Source organism: Cnephaeus nilssonii (assembly GCF_951640355.1).
Source record: "Cnephaeus nilssonii genome assembly, chromosome: 18".
Lineage (NCBI taxonomy): Eukaryota > Metazoa > Chordata > Mammalia > Chiroptera > Vespertilionidae > Cnephaeus > Cnephaeus nilssonii.
The window spans coordinates 15,448,116-15,470,459 of NC_137089.1; the positions used below are offsets into that span (position 1 = coordinate 15,448,116).

Sequence of the window (22,344 nt, forward strand, 5' to 3'; positions counted from 1 at the left end):
AGTGAAAATGTCGTAGGCGAAGGATACTGTTAAAGGACTAAAGGGGTCCAGTTGCCTGCGAGCATCAAAGACAGATAAGTGCATGCTATTCATCATTGATGACCTGTCACAGTTAGTAAGAAGCGCTCACTAACTTCATTTTCAGCTTTTCAAATTATAGTTAACTAGAGGCCCAGTGCATGATTGAATCATGCACGTGTAGGGTCCCCTACATGCTTTCCCTTTCGATCACGGGGATCTGGGTGCCTGTCTGCTGGTGCACCAGGCACCGGAGGCTTCTGAAAGGCCTGGTGCCTGAGTAGACAGGCACCCAGCTCCCACGCTTTCCTTAAGATCGCTGGTGCACCAGGCCTTTCAGAAGCCTCCGGCACTGCGGAGGCTTCTGAAAGGCCTGGTGCCTGAGTGGACAGGCACCCAGCTCCCCCGCTTTTGATTGTCCGTGGGGCGGGACCTCAGCTCGCTGCCCCAGAGGCCCCTTCTGTGCCGCAGCACAGCCATGGCACAGACGCTGAGCTCGTGCCGCTGCTGGCGACGCAGCTCAGCGTCCCGCCGGCCCAATCAGCTACCCCGGCCACCCCGAGTCCCGCCCCCCCGTGCCTCCTGGCCAATCATGGGCATAGCGAAGTTACGGTCAATTTGCATATTTGTCTATTATTAGGTAGGATTCTCTCCCCTCGCCACCCCCTCCCCCCCTCCGAGGAATTTTAAGCATTTTGTTCATATTAATAAGAACACAATAATAAGAACAAAGTGAAAAGTTTCTTTTAGATTTCTTTGGAGCTCCAAACTCAGATTCAGCCTCATTTACTGTTTAATTTGCAGTTTTGCTTTCAAAGTTCATTTGAGTGTTACTAAGAAACAAGTATTGTTCTGCAAAATAAATAACTGTGATGCTGAAATAAACCACTAGATGGCTTCTTGAAAAGACCAACTATTCCTTTGGTTTGCTCAGCAATTTGCTGTACAAATGCGGTAACCCACTCCTGGTGACCTTATCTCTATTGATAAATGGCTATTATCCTTTCTTTTTAAAGTTGGAGAGGAAAATAGCTTCTTTGTGTACTTGAATCTGACTAATACATCCTTTTGTGGACATCGTGTAATGTGCACGTACAATTTCATGTAATTATGATTTTCTAGATTTATAAAATACTAGAGGCCCGGTGCACGAAATTCGTGCGGGGGGGGGGGGTGTCCCTCAGCCTGGCCTGCACCCTCTTCAATCAGGGACCCCTCGGGGGATGTCTGACTGCCAGTTTAGGCCCGATCCCTGTGGGACATCCCTCTCACAATCTGGGACTGCTGGCTCCTAACCACTCGCCTGCCTGCCTTGCCTGCCTGATCACTCCCCCAACTGCCCCCCTGCTGGCCTGGTCACCCCCTAACTGCCTCCCTGCCGGCCTGGTCATCCCCTGTCCGGAAGGAAGTTGGACGTCTGGAAGATGTCTGGTCACCAGGTCTAATTAGCATATTACTCTTTTATTAGTATAGATATTATTTACATTAAACAAAGTTTCACATTATGATTTAAAGAACATACGAATTGAGCATAATTATTAAAAATAATAGTAGTCCCTCCATGAATATTTATAGAACAATTAGTTGTTGAATTTGGATACACCTGGCACTGGGTTAAGGCCCTTATATATGTTGTTACATCTGTACAAAAACTCAACGAGGGGAAGTATTACTTCTGTTTTTTGAAATTATGGCCCAGAAAGGGTAATTGCTCAGATAACATAGTCGATCAGATTAGATTATACTGCTAAATAGATGAGGACAGTATTTTCCACATTTAATTTGTTAAGACAACCGCTCTTCTCCTGAACAATAAGCAGGAACAGCTTTAGTCCAAATTTAAAAGCAGAAAAAAGGTGGTGTTACCTGTGTTTTTGTTCTCTAATTTCGAGAGCTTATTGAGATATAACTTGTATATCACAAGTTCCTCTATTTGTACAGTTTAATGGTTTTTAATATACTTACAGTTTTACAATGTTCATCGACCTAAAAAGAAACCGGTACCAATTAACCATCACTCAGCACCACCTTTCCCCGCCCACCTATTTCCTAGCTCCAGGCAACCATTCATTAGCTCTGAGTGTTCAGGACATTCCATATAAATAAAACCATACACTATGTGGTCTTTTGTGAATGGCTTCTTTCATGTAGTATAATGTTCCCAAAGTTCATTTATGTTGTTGTGTGTTTTAGCATGTCATTCCTTTTTATTGCCAAAATAACATTTCATTGTATGGATCTATCACATTCTGTCATTCCATTTATCAAACGTACATTTGGGTTGTTTTTACTTCATGGCTGTTATCAATAATGCTGCTATGAACACTCATGTACACATTTTTTGTGTGGACACGTTTTCATTTCTTTTGGGCATGTACCTAGGAGAGGAATTTTGGGGTCTACGTGGTAACTTTCGAAGCACTGCGATACAGCTCCCACCGTGTGCACTCCCACCAGCAGTGTGAGGGGTCCAGTTTTTTCACATCCTTGACAACACTTATTGTCTCTCTCAGTACAGCCATCCTGGTGAGTATGAAGTGGTTGTTTTCTAATCTTTTTATGCCATTAAAAAATAAAACATACATTATTCCAAAATAAATTAGAAATCCTATGTGGCTGTAAAAAAAAAATCCCTTAAATATAAAGTAAGATCTATTATTCTCCGTGTGAAAATATAATACGGTAAAGATGTAGTTCAAGTTCCAAGAGTTATCCTGCTTCCAGTCTCAGCGACAATGGCACTTAGTGGTCCCTGTGCTGATATTTGAGGGTGACATCTACCACAGAGATTTCTTGTGAGGATCAGAAAGGAAGTACAGACGGCATCTAGTACTATGGTTGGTACTCAGTAACTATTAATAAATGGGTGCTATTTTCATTCCAAATTAAGAAAATGGGACAAAGAATTGTTTTTGCACACCTGACTAATGATTCTAATGGCAACTCATGAGCTAGAGAAATTCCAAATTTAATGATGCAATCTCAATAAAAAAATAGCAAGCATGCAAACAAAATCCAACCAAAGGAAACTAAAAGAATCACAATGAAGTTAAAATTCACATGATGCACATTAACAAATACAAAATCTGTACTTAAGGGAAGGCAGACTATGGGACATTAAACCTAAAAGCCAAATTAGATAAGGAATTTCTATGTTCCTTGAAATCAGAGCTCGGTTGACAAGACAGAAATGTATATAAATATTCAGGTAACACTTGATCCTACTGCATTGAAATTGAGAAAAGTTTTATAGTTTTGTTTTTTAAATCATAATTTCTAAACATAAATTACTTCTCTGCATTTCTGCTATTTGTACTGCTCAATGCACGTCACTAAGTTCATAGCATGCAGCCACATCTGTTCTGTTCTGGGCTCTATAGTAAAGTTCTTCACTTGGGCTTTTTAATAATAAAATAAAGAGGTCTGTGCCAAGATACCGCCCTACCTTTGTTTAGTGAGTCTCCTTTTCATTGAGATACAGCCATAATAGAGAAAGCTCCACAAAGATACAAAAGGATTATTTGGTCCTATCCAAAATGTCCATGAAGACATTTGGCCTATGCGAAATATATCGAAAGCATAATACACATGGCCAAGTAGAGTTTATTTCAGGAATGCAATGGTTCAAAATGACAAAAATATGAATATATTAATAACATATTAAAAGATCAAAGGAGAAAAATCATATTATCAACTCCATAGATAATGAAAAGGCATGTGATAAAATTCAAAATGCATTCTTGGTTAAATTTAAAAAAAGAAAGGGTTTAATGGATGTTCCTTAACATGATTAAATGTATCTATTTCAACCCAATTCATTATAGCCAAAATGTTCAACATTATTTTAGATGTAGACAATGCAATTAAGACAAAGAGGTTTGCAAATGGGAGGACATGATTGTGTAACTGGGAAACACACAAAAATGAACTGAAATACTATTATAAATTACAAGAAAATGGGAGTTTGGTAGCTGGGTAGAAAATTAACATGAATAGTTAGCCTTCATATATACCAAAATCAGACTAAATTGTAAACAGAAAGAACTTCCTTAATAATGGTAACAAAATGATTAAATTCTAAGAATAAACTAAAAAAATGTACAAGATATCTGTAAAGTAAAATGTATAACATATCTGAAGTAAACAAGAAAAGACTTAAACAAATGGGCACCTTTGTAAGATATGGCACCATCATTTAGACAGGTTTAACATAATTATCTCAAATTTCACTAAATTAATCTATTAAAAAAACTGGTAAAAAATAAAAGTACCAATGGATTTGTTTTGTAGAACTCAGCAAGTTGATTCTATCAAGTTAAGATGAAAAATAAGCAAGAATATTTGAAACACATAAAATTACAGTTATTAAAACAGTGTAGGACTGGTACAAAATAGAAAGGCAGATCAACCGAAGGGAATAGAATTTGAATTTAAAAGCATAGTCAAATAATGTGGAAATTTACTGTAAGATAAAAGGGTCATTTCAAATAGTAAAGGATGAATTTATTTGATAAACAGCTTTCGGATAACTAGGATAACTTGTGCGGGGGGGGGGGGGGGAGGAAGTGACTTAAATTCAGGCTGATCAACGATTTAATATGAAAAATAAATCCAATAATAGAAATACCTAACTTTACTTTTAATATTAAAATTTCAATATGACCTGGCCAGTGTGGTTCAGTTGGTTGCCCCATACACTGAAAGGTCTTGGATTCAATTGTGGTCAGGGCACATACCTGGATTGCAGGTACAATCCCTAGTGGGGGCACATATAGGAGGCAACCACTGTCTGTTTCACTCTCAAGTTTCTCTCTCTCTCTCCCTCAATCAATAAAAGCATGTCCTCATAAGGATTTTAAAAAAGGAAACAAAAACCCTCAACTCTAATAGATACATATTTTTGAAAAAAATTTAAAGAAAAAGTATGCATAGTATACAATTTGATATATTATAGATATCACTTATATATGGATATATTCATGTATCTATACGGTATTTTGGAGGGGTATAGAAGAATCTGGTATTGGTATCTCTCTCTCTGAAAGGAAACTAAAAGATGGATGTCAGGGAGGAGAGAGACTTATTTTTTACTGTTTGACCCAGAAAGATTTATTAATTAAGAAAACATTTAAAACACGTGCTAGGAAACAAACCCAAAAAAACCTATGCATGGCAGTATATTCTATAGGGGTCTGAAATGCATCCAAACATAATATAAAAAGAGAACCGATTGGGTTACTGCAACTTTGAAGATACATCAACCAGAGGTAGTTTTTCAAAGGCAAATACCATTCAGGTCCGTAGGGAGTCTTATCCTCCAGTGTCGGTGTAAGCAACTACTTCACTGTGAAGTAGGTAAGGAAGAACACCCCAACCCCCTATGTTGTTTCTTCTTGACAGAATGCTACATATTTTAAGGCCTGAGTTTGTATATGCACCAAAATGGAACAAAAATGAAGAGCAAATCTGATTTAAAAAGTACCCCAAAGCAGTACAAAAAAAAGTCATTTTAATTTTGATACATATTAAAACATTTCAGTCAGTTTCTCCTGACAGCATAACACGACAAATACACAAGACCTCAAACATGCTTTAAAATGACATTCAGCAAAGTATTTAAAACTTAATAAATAGCAATAATCACACACAAATACATATTTCATAATCATTAAGCTACGAAAACAGACAACTAAAGAATAAATAAACAGGAATTGACAATAAAAATAATATGTGAGGTTTGCAAATCACTCTACTTAACATAGGGGCGGATCTAAATGATTTCTTAATCTGTTTTTCAACATGTAGCATGATCCCCCTCAAGAATAACATATATTGAAAAAGTCACTTTCTTATAATAATGCAGTCTTTAAATACAACAAATAAATATAAAACCAGCAAAGAAATTTCAAGTTGTAATAAAAATGCCCCCTTCACCCCACCCAAAGCTATGGAAATATATAGTTATTGTGGTAGCAAATAATAGAATTTAAAGTGATAGTGCTTATGCACTAAACTCATCTGAGATTTTTTTATATGATTTTAGTGCAAATCCCTAGGGTCCAATACAAGCATAACCCTATACCAGGGAAAGACATTACCAGTTGGAACTTATCTTGTACAATTTTTGTACATATTTTATAAAGTTCAAGATTTACTGCATAGTAGAGTATCTTCATCTGCTCAATCCTGTCCCTAAATAGAGATGAAAAAGAAATGACTTGTAATTTTACCATTTGGTTTAATACCATATTAAGAGTATTAAAGTCAAGATTAGAAAACCTATAAAAGAGTTTCATTTTTGCCATTAGTTTACCTAACTCTATCTAAATTTCACATCACTGCATGTTCAACATAAAAGAAAAAAATTTTAGATTAAGTTTTTTTTCCTTTAAACAAGTTCTTATTATGATGAAATCCAATAATATTTAGACAAATGATATATAAATAAAAACACATGTGAGTATAAGAATCCCCACCCTGCATTGGGAGTACATTAACAACCTTGACTTCTAGTATATTAAGTTACAAGATGTATTGGCAAAAGCTGAAAGGGTTCAATTAAAATAATATATTTTGTACAAATAATAGTTTTAACATAGGATAAACTGACATCAAATGAGTTTCAGCAGCCATATTTCTAACATGAACTACAGTACCAGGATAAAAACAATGAGAAACAAATGGAAGAACATCAATGAACAATATGAATACGTAATGCATGTTTCGCTGCTAAAATAGCAAACTCTAAAGTTACAAATCGTTTAATTTAACCATGCAGGCTAACATACAATAATAAGAAATCACCCTGCATCTTTTTTCTTTTTAAATTAATACTAGTTTAATTGTAAAGTTACAAAAACAATGACTGGATATTGCTCCAACTTGTATGTAATTTCCTTTATGCGATTCGTACCTAACAAAGTAACAAAGCCTCATCATCACTCGTTTCGCTTTTCAGTGTTGCTTCTAAGCACGTGTCCGGTATCTGGGCCGTGTGCACAATCCCACAGCGCTCACAGGGGCCGTCTCGACTGCCTGGCCTCACTCCAGGGTTGGGTGCAGTATATGGCTGCCTGAAGCCTGGGCCTTGATCTGAGGCAAGATCAAGAAGAGGTCTAGAGCAGTCGTTCACATCCAAGTCTGAAGCTCCATCAGAAACTGGAATTAGCATTTCAACATCATCATCTTCTTCCCTCCCACTGACCCCGTTGTCAAGTTGTCTTAAAGGACTCTGGTTCTGATTTACGGAGCTTGATCGACCTAATGTAAAACGGACCCAACGTAGCCCCTGAGTCATCCGACTTAGTGCACTTGTGAGCTGCTGACGCGCTGGACTCACACTTGGGGGTTCCACACTGGTCACATCCCTTCCGTTATCCGAGTGACCACCTCGGGTACTCTGAGCGGAGGAACCTCCACCTGCTCCCACTGTGGCCTCCACTGCTGTGGTGGGAGGGACTTTCTGGGGCAAAGGAGCTGCAACCCCACCAGACGCTCCGGCTGTCTCTCTCCTCTCACTTTCCATGTCTGTGTCGTCTGACTCCACGGAAAACAAACTTCTGTGAGTATGATTCCTTTCAGGTTCTCTGCTGGTACCCTGACTAGGGACAACCTCGTCACCATCTGCTGAGACCAAAGCCAATGACCCTGAATGGCGCGATCTTGCAAAATTGAAGATGCGATTCCAGAGGTTGCTGGATCTGCCTGCCATAGGAAGCCTGATGGAAGTAAATCCAAGCTGGGATCGGACGGCGAGCCTCAGGTTTTCCAGGACAGAAGCCTACAAAAAGAAGAGAGCTTTAAGATGGCAAACGCGGAAGTACAAAGATGGAAAACACCCTTCTATGAAGAATGTGCTGTGGCTGGAAATTCTATTACTCACTGCTAGGGTCAATGAAGGAAGAATAAAGTTTTCTTGACTACACAGGCTCAACTCACTATGGAATCTAATTTACAACTTGATCCATTGCTCACTGTGTAAGATTCTCTTAACACTTCATGTTTTATATGTAACTTTAAGGTGATATTTAATATCAACTATAACAGCAACTTATTTAAGAACTTCACATAGCAATCCAATCCTAAAAGTCTACCAAAGTCAAAAGATACAATCTGATACTTCTTTAGCTGGGAAGATGGAAGAATCCCCACCATAATCCACTAAATGAATTATGTAAGGCAGTGTGGAAACTAGGCCCATATCTGCTCTTCGTTTTGTTGTTGTTGTTGTTTGATTTTTAACACAGAACAACTGAGTCTTGCTTTACAAGGTTGAGACTTTCCAAAACGTGAAAATTGTATTTCACAGTTAGTTCTCAAGGATTTGTTGTGTGACTGGACACTGAGGACTTGTAAATAAAGGAACTAATATATTTATTATACAGCACAGGAATAAATAAATAAATAAATATATATTTGTAATATGGCACAGGAAACAAAAAGCTAAAGAAATTGATTTGTTAATAGCACTACCCAAAGGTATCTGAGACATCTGAATTCCTTCTTTATCTTTAAAGATGCAGTTTTATTTTCCAGTTTAGTATTCAGTATTAAATTATGACCTTATTCTTTGCAATTGGTGATTTTTTAATTAGTACATATGGGAGTGATTTAATTAGTACATATTGTCCAACTGAAAAGGAAACTCTACTTTTTTTCTAGATGAAGAGTTTACAGATTATGAAAAAAAACAAAACAAAAAACAAGCCTACCCCATTATATAAGACAGTCTTTAAGCTCCATCTAGTGGTTGTTAAAAAGGAATATTCCAATGTGGGACAAACATGGCTTTATCAATCTGGCATTTAGTACTGGAATTTCGGCATTTCCAGGAAACAACGGTGAACTGGCACACTCCTTCCAAATGATGATCCGGTTTTCCTCTGCCCGTCCCCTCGCAGGTGAAACCAGGAAGAAGTGAGAGCACATGTCCTCTGTCACCCTTTGTGATGGATTAACATGCTAGTAATATATTAGTAACATGCTGGGATAGCTTAATATATTTAGTACTAGAGGCCCGGTGCACAAAATTTGTGCCCAGTGGAGTGTGTGTGTGGGGGGTCCCTCAGCCTGGCCTGCACCCTCTCCAATCCGGGACCCTGTGGGATCGGGCCTAAACCGGCAGTCGGACGTCCCTCTCACAATCTGGGACCGCTGGCTCCTAACTGCTCACGTGCCTGCCTGCCTGCCTGATTGCCCCTAACCGCTCCCTTGCCAGCCTGATCGCCCCCTAACTGCTCCCTTGCCAGCCTGATCGCCCCCTAACTGCTCCCCTGCCAGCCTGATCGCCTCCTACCTGCTCCCCTGCCGGCCTGATCACCCCCTAACTGCTCCCCTGCCAGCCTGATCTCCCCCTAACTCCTCCCCTGCCGGCCTGATCGCCCCCTAACTGCTCTCCTGCCAGCCTGATCACCCCCTAACTGCTCCCCTGCCAGCCTGATTGCCCTTAACCGCCTCTGCCTCCGCCCATCTAATTAGCATATTTCACTTTTATTAGTATAGATTCCAGCATGTTACTAATATATCACTAGCATGTTAATTTTAGTATTCCAGCATGTTACTAATATATTACTAGGATGTTAATTTTAGTATTCATTCTTAAGTTGAAGTAGAAAACGATTTGAGAAATTTTACTTTGGGTTTTAATGTATTAAATTAACCAAAAGAGTAACATGCCTAAGAACCATAGATCCAAGTCAGAAGAATGGAAAGTATACTTTCGTATGTTGTGGTATTTGTTATGATACAATGAAACAATTATGCTTTCAAATTCTCCATATACAATCCTTGCCTTCACTGCAAAAATGTTGAGAGTCACGGGTCCGTCCTCACACTTACAAGTACAGGTTTCATTGTAAGAGGCACGGAAACAGAAGTCATGGGTTGCCATATACCTGGTTAGGTGAACACACAGGAAAATCTTCGACCGGTGGGATTAAGCCCTGAGCAATCAACTGTCCATATGAGGGAGGAGCTTCTCTTCTTAGCAATTCCGCTTCCACTCTTGACAGCTGTGTTTCAAATGACCTTTGAGAAGAATCAAGGGAATTACGAGGGTTAAAGAAAAAGGCAAGGCAAATTTATTTTTAATCGTCAATAATTAAACTATGAATCTTAATATATTTGACTAGAGGCCCGGTGCATGAAATTCGTGCACGGAGGGGGGTTGTCCCTCAGCCCAGCCTGTACCCTCTAAAATCTGGGACCCCTCGAGGGATGTCCGACTGCCCGTTTAGGCCCGATGGGATTGGGCCTAAACGGGCAGTTGGACATCCCTCTCACAATCCAGGACTGCTGGCTCCCAACTGCTTGCCTGCCTGCCTTCCTGATTGCCCCTAACCGCTTCTGCCTGCCAACCTGATCACCCCCTAACCACTCTGCTGCCAGCCTGTTTGCCCCCAACTTCCCTCCTCTGCCGGCCTGGTCACCCCTAACTGCCCTCTCCTGCAGGGTTGATCACCTCCAACTGCCCTCCCTTGCAGGCCTGGTCCCTCTCAACTGCCCTCCCTTGGAGGCCTGGTCCTTCTCAACTGCCCTCCCTTGCAGGCCAGGTGCCTCTCAACTGCCCTCTCCTGCTGGCCATCTTGTGGTGGCCATCTTGTGTCCACATGGGGGCAGGATCTTTGACCACATGGGGGCAGCTATATTGTGTGTTGCAGTGATGATCAATCTGCATATTACTCTTTTATTAGATAGGATAATCTTAAAAGCTTAGTCAACCAACGTTTACTGATACCTATGCTACCCCTACGAACAGAGATGAAGCAGCGCGTCCTCAGGGCTTTATGCTGGCAGCCTGGATCATTGATTTTTTTTTTTTTTAATCCTCACCCAAGGATATTTTTCCACTGATTTTCAGAGAGAGAGTAGAAGAGAGAGGGAAAGACAGAGAGAAATACCGATGTGAGAGAAACACATCCATTGGTTGTCTCCTACACAAGCCTGACCAGGGTCCAGGCTGGGGAGGAGCCTGCAACTGAGGTACGTGCCCTTGATTGGAATGGAACCTGGTACCCTTCAGTCCACAGGCCGATGCTCTATCCACTGAGCCAAACCGGCTAGGGCCATTGAGTTTTCATACATTAAAAATCCCTGTAAAAGGAAAAGGTACTAGATGCCTGCTGCAATACTCAGCCGCTGAGCCACGCCGGCCGACTCCTATTAATTTTTATATGTAGCTTAGCTCCGGACAAATGGAACTATGCGTATTCTCTGAGCACTGCTGGCATTCCTATTTCTATGTGTTTTCCCAGGCTGTTTTTTCAACCATACCTTTCCCTATCTACATTCTAGTCATAGATTTCAAATGGCACTTGTTCAATGAAGGCCTCCCCGATCCTTCTTATCAGACCAGGCATCTTTGCACTTTTGTACCAGTTTGTTTTATAGCTCTTACAACACTTAACATCTTATTCTATCCACTTATTCCTTCCTCCTAATTGTAAACTACCTGTGAGATTGTCTTATTCATTTTTCTATTCTTCTGTATAGCGCTTTGAACATAGCAGGTTCTCAAATATCTGAAATTGTTGAATATTTATAAAAATACAGGTTATAAAACACAACTCTGTATTGCAGCTTTTAAAATTCCTACAAAACAGACTACCGTATTTTCTGGCGTATAAGACGACTGGGCATATAAGATTTTCCTGGGTTAAAAAGTTATCTTATATGCTGGAAAATACGGTACCTGACATAATCTGAAAATAGGAACCAGTAAATACAGATCAACTACTTTCACTTTTTTAAATGTTTAGACTTCTGAGTCTTCAGCTTTTCACACTAATTTCTTAAATCATTAACAATATTTATTTCTAAAATAATATGAAACAAAGACATATTGCTAACCACAGTAAGATACTGGTTATCAATATCTGGGCCACATTTTTATTGTAGAGGGCTTTACCACTCTAGTTTTGTCTTGATACTGACCTCCGCTCAAACATCCTCAGAGAATAGAGCTTACAGGTGCATCCCAACGCAATGACGAGCAGCAGGCCGCAGATGAGGCTGCCGATGACAGCCGCGGTGATGACTCTGGTGGGCACAATCACCGGGCAGTTCTCCTCATCGCTGCCGTCGCCGCAGTCGTCCTGAGAATCACACACCCAGCTTTCAAACACACAGCGGTTGTTTTTACAATGAAAATTCCCAGGCTGGCAAAAAAAGCAGTTCTTTTCGTCCGAGCCATTGGGGCAATGATTCTGGTAGTTGCAGCGGTCCGAACGAGGGTAACAGACACCGTTCCGGGAGCATGGGAACTCCTCCTTCTGGCACATGGTACAGTTGACTTCATCCCTCCCGTTTGGGCAATGCCAATACCCGTCACAGCGCTGCTGCTCAGTGTAGCACCCCCAGTTACCCCCGCAGGGGATCTCCCAGGGCAAACAGAAGCCGTCTACTTGGTAAGTGGCATTAAACCCCCTGGCAGCGTTCACTTTATCCGCACAGAAATGTACCCGTATCTGCCCAGAGGAAGAAACCACTGTCAGGGGAGCGTGAGAATCAAAGGCAGTCAGCACCCGCAAAAGCTTGTGTGGGTTCTCCTCCAGCCCGTCGTATATTTTGACGTAATCACCATAACCAGTACCGTCGAGTTTAAAGTCTGTGAAGCGTAAAATGACTTTGCGATGATCACCCGTGTCTATTAACCAGGTGCAATTGCTGCCCGGAGGATAAAAGTCTGGGTAATTGGGAGAATTGAAAGTACCATAAAAATATTTTAGCCACTGCCCACAAGTGGGCACGTCACAGTCTATCTCATCTCCGAGGTCGAGGCAGTCAATGTTGCCGTCGCATTTCAAAGACTCGGGGAGGCAGGTGTAAACTTTGGTAAACCGAGACAGACACTGGAACTGGTTGTAAGCACAGGGTTGAAAAGCAGCGGGCGTGGGAGCATTAGCTTCCTTAGCGCAGATCTCCTCATCGGAGCCATCTCCACATTCATCCATGTTGTTGCATTTCCAGGCTTCTGGAATGCACTTCCCATTTCCACAGCGGAACTGATCACAAGCGCAGTTTGGCTCCTCAGATCTCCCTGGGAGAACATGGGGAGGGACGGAGGGAGCGGAGAGGTAAGGAGAAAAGAACATACTCTTTGAAATAAAAAATATGTAACAGCGAGTGATATATTTATAATAAATGTTGATTAAGCCCAAGTGAAAGGGTTTCAAAAATCTTGTTTTAAAAAATGGGTTAACCTCTAATGGCAAATTAATATTAGCTCACTAATTACTCAACAATTTATTAAAAACTTAGGATTTGTTCCATGAAGATCTTTGCAGTTTGATCTTAAAGAGAAGAAATGAATTGTTTTTATAGAAAGCTATTTTACTGCAGAACATCCAGTAAAATGATGTAAGACACATAAACCAACAGGATATACTGCCTGAAAATTTTAAATAACCTATTGCATTAACATCAAAATGATAGGCATTTTGAAATAAAGAGAAACTCATTCACAGGAATCACCTTTTCAAATCAATGTTCTCATATTCTTTTTTAGCTGTCTATATAGATAACACAGTGTTTTACTATGTGTATTATATTTTGTAGGCCCATTATTAACTTAAATTTTTGCTAAGATTATACGATCAACTTGATGATGTTTATAGCATTTCATGTAATCATCACACAGCACTTGCATTATATAATTTCTATTGTTTTAACCTAACTGCAAAATACTGCATGAATCTGAGCTAAAGGTATACATTTAATCATCATAATAGGGGGAAGGAGACAGAAAAAAATGGGAATGCTCATGTAATTCTAACCACCTTAGCGTACTGTCCTGAATATAACACAACGAGGTAGAGAAAGAAAACCAAACGTCAGGTCCCTACAGTCCCCAAACCGACAATGCTGGGCCAGTGCTACCATCTCCACTAACAACTTGAGTGTCGGTGAAAGGTGACAGAAAATGTGCTTCAGAACCTGAACAGTACAAAGACAATGTTTTTAAGAAAAAAAAAATGAACACATGTTTGCTAAAAAAGACCATGTGCTTTCAGAAGATGTAAAATTATTTTCAGCAAAACATAGACATTGCTCCAATGCTGAGTTATTCACATTTGTATGATCTGGTCACTCTTTCTGGATACAGTTTAAAAATCGCCAATACACTAGAAACCAAGAGGGTGAACCTGAGTGTGTCTTTATTTGTAAAGACAATGGTAATTCACAAACAAAACTATATTCTGAAGTAACTTTCAGGATATGGGGAAGTACTGGAAAGAGAAAAAGTTCTTTTAAACGAAATGTATTTAAAATATTTAAAAGAAAATTGGCCTTTGTTTATAAAATTATCATTTAATTAGGATGATACAAAACACCTTTCAAAGACCCAGTTCTGGGGCACCTGGACCGTTAGCTGCTAACTCCTCACCCGCAGCCGCCTGGAGAACGGTCTCAAGGACACGAACACTGCCGAGGGACTGGCTCCCGAGTGACTGAGCAGTGACTGCTGTCGAATTCGGTGCAGCAGCTTTCTCCTTATTAAAAACACACCTGAAAAGTATGCCAGTCTGAAACCCTTCCGAGAGACACTGTCATCGGAGTGGAACCGGATCCAGACGTGGTCTTGAGAAGAAATGTAGGGAGGTGGAATTGTGGAGCCACAGGCTCGGTAGCTCTCAATATTCTTGTATGTTTCTATTGTCAACCAGTCCAAACTGCATCTTCTGGACCCCTGAATGTCAAAATCCTGGAAACTACAAAACACACAAAAAAGTCAGAAAAGGCTATTAGACAGGGTAATTATAATACAATGTATAATCACCTTGGTTTTCCAGACATACAATCATATCATCAGCAAATAATAATGCTGTCCACTGTTCCTATATTCATCTCTCTCTCTCAGATTCCGGAATAATACTTCTTTATAAGTAATGTCAGATTCCAAAAACAAGTGATAGCTGGTACCTTTTCCATCTTCTTCTCTCTGTGTGTATGTGTTTAGGAAAGACTACTGCTAATCCAGAATATCCTAAATTGTTCTGTGTTTGAACCCAAAACACCACTCTAATCTAATGCACACAGAGAAAGCCAGCTGTCTCTTAGATTAGACTGGTTCATCTGCTTGCTTAGTGAAAAGTTTATAGTTTACTTTTCAGGAGAGCAAATAGCACATATCTGAGCAAAGTATAAAGAATTAAAAAAAAAAAGTTTCAGTGAAAAGTCCCAGAGTTTGAAAATACCTTTTTTTACGTAAGTTACTGTATAGTTAAATATTATCCTGTAGTTTACAAAATGTGGGCATGAGTAAAGAGCAAAAAGTCAAGTAAATAAAAGCACATACATAATTAGCCACTGCTATGAAAAAAACCAAAATATGATTTTCTAATAACATATCTCACCAAAAGGTGAAGATCTGACTTTATCTCCTTGCCTCTGCCTTCAACTAAGTTATAATAAAGTTATTTATCCAAGATTATTATACCAGGATATTTTCTCTCTACATATTCTGAATAACTATAACGAAGGCTGGCAGACAATTAGATTATTTCCACTTTTCACTATTATGAACAATGTTTTAAAGAATCCTTATATATGCACCTCTCTCTACACACATGAACAAGTATTTCTCTAGGACATACTTTTCTGGAAGTAGAACTACTAAGTCAAAAGCCACAATTCCACTTTCAATGACATATAGACACTGAGAGAAATGTTTATACCAACTCACAATTCCATGGAGTGTGTAGGAAAGTACCTTATACCCCTTAACTCTGGCAAAAGAAGATGTTCTGTTTTTTAAAAAAATGTGTTGCCAATTAGGTGGACAAAAGATTATCACTGTTCTATTTTGCATTTCCTTATTTACTGAGATTGAAACTCTTTTTCTTATGTTCACTGGCTATTTATCTTCCCGTGATTTGCCTTCTTATAGCCATTAAATTTTGCTTATTTTTTAAAGAGTTCTTTATACATGTACTATTTAGGGTATGCCTATAATGGGAGATATATGTACATCCACACACACATTCTCTCTTAACAGTTGGTATTGTCAGTCTTCTTAATTTCCGTCATCAGTGGGTCAGAAAGTGGCGTCTCTCCCTGTAGTTTTATATACACTTCCCTAAAGACTAAATGACGTTGAACATCTTTTCATCTGTTTACTGGCCATTCTCATTCCTCTGCAAAGTGTTCAAGACTTTTGCCCATTTTAAAAAATTGGGTTTTCTTCTTCAATTATAAAAATTGCTTCTTATATTCAGGCATTAAGTACTTTGATAGATTGTGTGCATTGCTAATATTTTCTTCTAGCCTGTATGGATTGCCTTTCCATTTTCTTAATGGTATCTTTTAATGAGTTTTTAATTTCAGTTTTGATCAAGCCTAATTTATTATTTTTTTCCTTTATGTTTAGTGCTTTTACTGTCCCCTTTAAGATACCTTTGCCTACCCCAAGGGCCCAAAGATATTCAACAATGTCCTCTTGTAACATTTTAGAGTTTTAGCTTTCACATTCATACTTAGGACTGACCTTAAATTAATTTTTGTGAGTTCTCAGGGATGGGCTGAGATTCTTATACTATTTTTGTTCTATCATGCAATTAAATCACTGTCTGATCACCCTGAGCTTGTGGAGGTTTGGTTTTACATTTTGTTAACTGAGTTTATTCAACTTTGTCTTTAGTCTTAGGTCAGTGGTCAGCAAACTGTGGCTCGCGAGCCACATGCGGCTCTTTGGCCCCTTGAGTTTTTAGCAAAGGCCAGCTTAGGAGTACCCTAATTAAGTTAATAACAATGTAGGTTATTAAGTTAATAACCTACCTATATAGTTTAAGTTTAAAAAATCTGGCTCTCAAAAGAAATTTCAATCGTTGTACTGTTGATATTTGGCTCTGTTGACTAATGAGTTTGCCGACCACTGTCTTAGGTGAAGTCTTAATTTTAGGACACTTTTTTTACTTATAAAGTATTTACCAAGCCCCTTGAACTCAGCAGGTTTCAAACTCTAATCTTTTGAACAATTTAAGATTTTACTTCACTATTCACAAGTGACACTTGATTATATATATATATGTGCATGGGAAGTTTGGTATTACCATGATAATAATTTCAGTAAGAACTAGGATGAAAATCACTGTCTGATTCATTAGGCTGTGTAAATCCATTCAATAACTCCTTCCAGAATTTAGGAAATCTTCCTTTGGATATGGAGTTCACCTCTAATTTTATTCTGCATTTCAGTATTATGCTTGTTTTTAGGGTAGCTTACTTGTGAAATCTCAAGGATCCAACACATGATCACAACCAGATGGCAGTATTCCATGCAGCCTCCTCCGTGCTGGCAAGAACTTCCAAATTTTACATAACTGATCTGGGAGGCTGCGAATTTCATTTTGGGGCTGGGTTTTTAGGTTAAAAGATAAAAAATCTCTAAAAATTCTAGTTTTATGTTGAAAAAGATCCAACACTTGGAACCCCCATGGTAAAAATGCTCTTTTACATACACATTTATACTTGGTCATATTACAAGTAACAGAAAAATAGGCCTATTGCTCAGATTCCAACCTGGGTATGTTTGCAGAAAGATAACCTCAATGGCACATCCCACCAATGCATGGAGCGAATCACACTGCTCCCAGGCGTGGAAGCTGTGGCCTGGGGCTGAGGGGACCAAAGGGAACAAACCATATGGTCCCTGTTGTATGGCTTCCACAGAACAAAGGGAACAGACCACAGTTGTGTGTCTCAAGAGAGAATGGTTCTCTCACTAATAAAAGGACATAGAAAAGAGGGAAAAAGATACGAAAGGAGGCTACATTTACAATCTCCTTTTAATAAACGTGAAGTGAAGGGGTTTAAGTCTATGATCTGCCAAGTTTCTTCTAATTCTAAAATTCCATGCTTCTTACCTACAGAAATGAGATAATGGAGGAATGTCCACGGCCCTGGGTGCTGCTGCAGACGCTGTCTCTGCTCTGTGGCAGGAATGGCATCCTTCTCTGTGTGTCAGTGCCAGCTACGGTTCTTTGTTTAGGCACACTATTTTTTTTTCTTCTCCTTCAGGCAAGCCCCCCCCGCCCCCCCCCGCCAAAAAAGAGAGCCTTGATATAATTTCCATAAGCAAGCAATATCTAGTTCCACTAAATATTTTCTCCTGAATATCTTATCCCCACAGTGTTTCTCTGCAATTTTAAATGTTTTTAAAACGAACCTTAATTTTTCCTTACTTATATCATATTTATTCTCAGAATCTTAAACTTCCAGCTATTTTCCCTAGGAATATCTTTTCAACCTTGTCCTCTTAACCACTGTTCTTTTGTTTCAAAGTGAAAACAGAGGTTTGTTTTTCTAAACACGACATTTATCCATTATCAGCTTGTTTCAAGTTTCGTACGTGTATATATATATATACACACAGACATCCCTATTATTGTTTTAACTCATTAAGGTAGAGGACTCTACTAATGAGGCTGACGTTATGGGCTAGATCTCCAAGTGGATGAGTGAGTTTTGTGTATTTGTCCCATGGCCAAAAATTATACTCTTGAACCTAATAAGCTATTTTGCAAATGTGTACCTTTTGTTAAAAAGTGGCCTAGAAAAATATGAATGACTCAGTGCAAATCCATTCCCACCAGCAGGAGTTCAAAACACATGTCCTAAAAGTAGGGAAAGGAGGGGCTATTATTCTGACCCTTAAGATGATACTGATAACGATCATTGATTACATTTCCTGAAAATCATCTTTTTGTATGTTGAGTCTTGATACTTGGAAACGGAATTATTTTGTAATAAAAGTGTACAATAATACAGCAAGATGCCAGAACTACCTTATCGTAATAATTTCCCCTGGGTTTGCCCTGATGAGCCAGCTGCAGTTGATCTTGGCGGGATACTCGGAAGGCCAGCCTGGACTGGTGATTATACCGCTCGGGGCTCGAATCTGTTCAGGAGTTTCTCCACAAGCTGGAAGACAGCCAAAGCAATCTTAGCTAATTATCATACTTTAAGACAAAACATTAAGGAAATCAGTGCTCATTTTTAAAACACAAACAACACTTCAGACATAAAATCATATACAGTAAAATATGATATTAACTTTAAAAAGCTTTTATTATTCTAATGAGATACTTTCCTTCCTTTTAGTCAAAGCATCTTATCCTAATTAAGTACACATTTTGAGGGGGCATGGAGGTTTTCAAAGTGGGTCTTTGAATAACAGTTTAATAGTCAGAATTGCTAGCTTTAGTCATGGAGATCAATCAATTGGGTGCTCCACCCACCACCCACCCATCCATCTTTTTTTCAAAACTCACCTTTTACATTTATTTTCTTTATTATTAACTACCTAAAATTCAATGTTTACTAAACTACTGTGCGTAGATCCTTAGGAGTACTACTTTGCTTTTTGGGCACTTTAAATAAAAGACTCTGATATAAATGGTCTTAGGAATAAAATAATTAAGGGAAAGCATATGTAAACATAATAATAAGTTGGATTGTTAAAAAGTTAGTGAATGATTGGATAAAGACAGCCAACATCATTTCAAAATTACTGCAAAGTAGTGAACTTATTCATAATACTTCCAATTGTATTACAGGGTCAAGAATAATTCCTAAATTATTTTTAAAATAAAGGCTTGAAATAGTGATTAAAATATCATTATGTGATTAGATATCTGAATATCATAGAAAAATATAGAATAAGTTCAAACTACTACTAACACTTTCCTGGATCATTCTCCTTGACTATCTTGAGCTTCCACAGTAATACACTTAACATTTTACCTATTCATAACTCAGCTCATAATCTGACAACTTATTCTCTTTCAATTTAAAAAAGAGTCACTGGGCTACAAATATATATAATAAATGTTTAAGCCTTCAGTAAAATTTAATATGCTAGAACCTCTTAGCTGATATAATTTAGACAAATTGCATTATCTGATTTTTAAAGTAACAGATTAGAAGCAGCAAATTAGAAGAGTAGCGGCCAGGGGTACACAGAGTCATCAGAAGTGATGGGTGTAATGCTCAGAAAAATAGAATGTACTGAACTCAAAAACCATGAATGCTCAGAGCCTGTTCAATACCGCCTGTCTTCCCAAAGGTAAGAGAACACTCTCCTTATATCATAACTAGAGGCCCGATGCATGAAATTCATGCATGGGTAGGGTCCCTCGGCCTGGCCGGTGATCAGGACTGATCTGTGGGGTGACCGGTGGGGCGACAGGGGGCCTCCGCTGGCACCCGTCTTGGCCGGCCTGGCGCCACCTGCTTGCTGGCCCTGCCCCCCGCCACTGCTGCCAGAGGGAGGTGACACTTGGGGTGATCAGGGGGCCCCAGGCCTTGGCTGGCCTGGGGCCTGTGGGCTGGGGATAGCTCCTGTGTTGAGCATCTGCCCCTTGGTGGTCAGTGCGCATAATAGCAACCGGTTGTTCCTTCGGTGGTTCCGCTGTTTGGTCAATTTGCATATGAGGCTTTTATTATATAGGATTAGTCATACTTAGCTAAAGGAGTTGAGTAAATAAATGAATCACTGCAAGTAAAGGGCCTGATACAATATGTGGGTTGAAATGTCATGCTTTTTGGGTTCTGCTGCTAGTTTAAAATTTAGATAACCCAATTTGTAGAAAGGCAAGTATCCCTATACAATAATAATTTGAAATAATGACCCTCTTCCCCGCCCACCCCCCCGCCCCTCTCTCTCGTAATAGAGGTTATAATCTGTTCCATTTAGGCTAGAATGCTAGGAAGTATACTATGAAGTTTTTATCCACTATGATCAAAATAAAGAAAGCTATAATGCTCAATTTAGTAATCCTTATTTCTATAGAATAACCCATTCCCTGAAAAACTCACACACACACACACACACACACACACACACACACACACACACACACATGCAATTAAGGTTTTAAAAGGTCATTTTGCTGCAGAAAAAAATGTTCATGCCTAAAATGGGTCTATTCCTGGAGTTAGGGTACATTGCCAAAGGGATCTTGTTTTCAATCACTTTCACAACAGAGAGATTCCTGGCACAGAACAAAAGGACATATCAAGAACCTAGCACAATCTGATTGCCTACCCACAGTCAAAGCTTAGAATGATTTTGTGGTAGTTAGATTTCATTGATGAAAATTTCCCTTATAAAAATTTAATTTTAATATGACCCTTCAGAAAAAGACTAATTTTAAACAAATGTGATTCTATTTTAAGAGCTTAACAACAATGGAATGCTAGAGGTTTGCTTCTAACTATGCTCTAATGCAGCGATTTTCAACTTTTTTCATCTCATGGCACACATTAACTACTTATTAAAATTCTGCGGCACACCAAAAGTACAAAATTTTTCTGACAAAAGAAATAGGTATAATTTTGATTCATTCACACCAGACAGCGATTGTGCTGGCTGTTGTCATTTTTTAATTTGACAGTCTACGGGAAGAGAGGTCAATCTAAGGGATTAAATAGTCAGGAAGTGCATGTTTTAAAAATTCTTGCAGCACCCCGGTTGAAAATTGCTGCTCTAATGAGTGACCATTACAATAATTAATGAAAAGATATCCTAAGTCATTCAGAAGACTTTTTTCTTTATATCTCTTGCCAAAGCATTCTGGAATTATATATTAAAGAATTCTTAAGTTCATGAAGATACAAACAAGCATACAAATAAACAAGAAAAAATAATCATCACTCCTCCCCAAGAATGTAGAAAATTGCTCATATTCATTAAAAGATTCATCTACATTAAAGATAGTAATTCTGGATTCAATTATATTTAACTTAAAATCATAATACGGCACTGAGATATAAGTACATAAATACTTATTTGCTGATTTAACAGCAATGAGATAGATACATCTAAAAACTAGTAGAATAATTTATGACAAAGCAGACAATTGTTAACTTTTAAATAAATGAATAGACTAGTTATAGGGAAAATGAGAAAAAGTTTTATTAGCTTTTTATTTTATTAGGTTTTGTTTAAAAAATTTCCCCCACAAATACCTGAGAAACCCATAGGTGGTGCTCTTATACCAAAAATTAAAGAATTTATGTTCTGATATGAATGCTAAAAAATACTGTTATGAATATTTTCACACAATTGCCCAAGGATAGTAGTAAGAACCATCTCCCATAAATAAGAATGGTTATCTTAAAATGTAGTATTTTACATTTCTAATTCAAAAAGTACTTTAAAAACAAAACTATAATATCATAATGTTTCTCCCATACCTGGTTATTCATATAGATTTTGATATGTTAATTTTGCATATTTGCAACATGACTGAATTTGGCATTTGGTTTCAGATCCAGCCAGTGGCTTTTTATCAACACATTTCTGCATGTACAATGCATTGGGGGCAC

General features: G+C 38.7%; 1 protein-coding gene across 1 annotated transcript in view; it reads right to left on the bottom strand.

Moving 5' to 3' along the window:
• Positions 1–5,079: 5,079 nt before the first annotated feature.
• The window catches only part of LRP12 (LDL receptor related protein 12), a gene marked incomplete at its 5' end in the record, with an annotated part of 183,804 nt that continues 166,539 nt past the window's right edge, over positions 5,080–22,344 (bottom strand). The window contains 5 exons of the mRNA XM_079796305.1: positions 5,080–7,798; positions 9,912–10,044; positions 11,950–13,054; positions 14,524–14,726; positions 18,801–18,936. Coding sequence (XP_079652431.1) covers positions 6,932–7,798; positions 9,912–10,044; positions 11,950–13,054; positions 14,524–14,726; positions 18,801–18,936 — 2,444 coding nt within the window. The 3' untranslated portion in view covers positions 5,080–6,931. The remainder of the gene's footprint in view (positions 7,799–9,911; positions 10,045–11,949; positions 13,055–14,523; positions 14,727–18,800; positions 18,937–22,344) is intronic.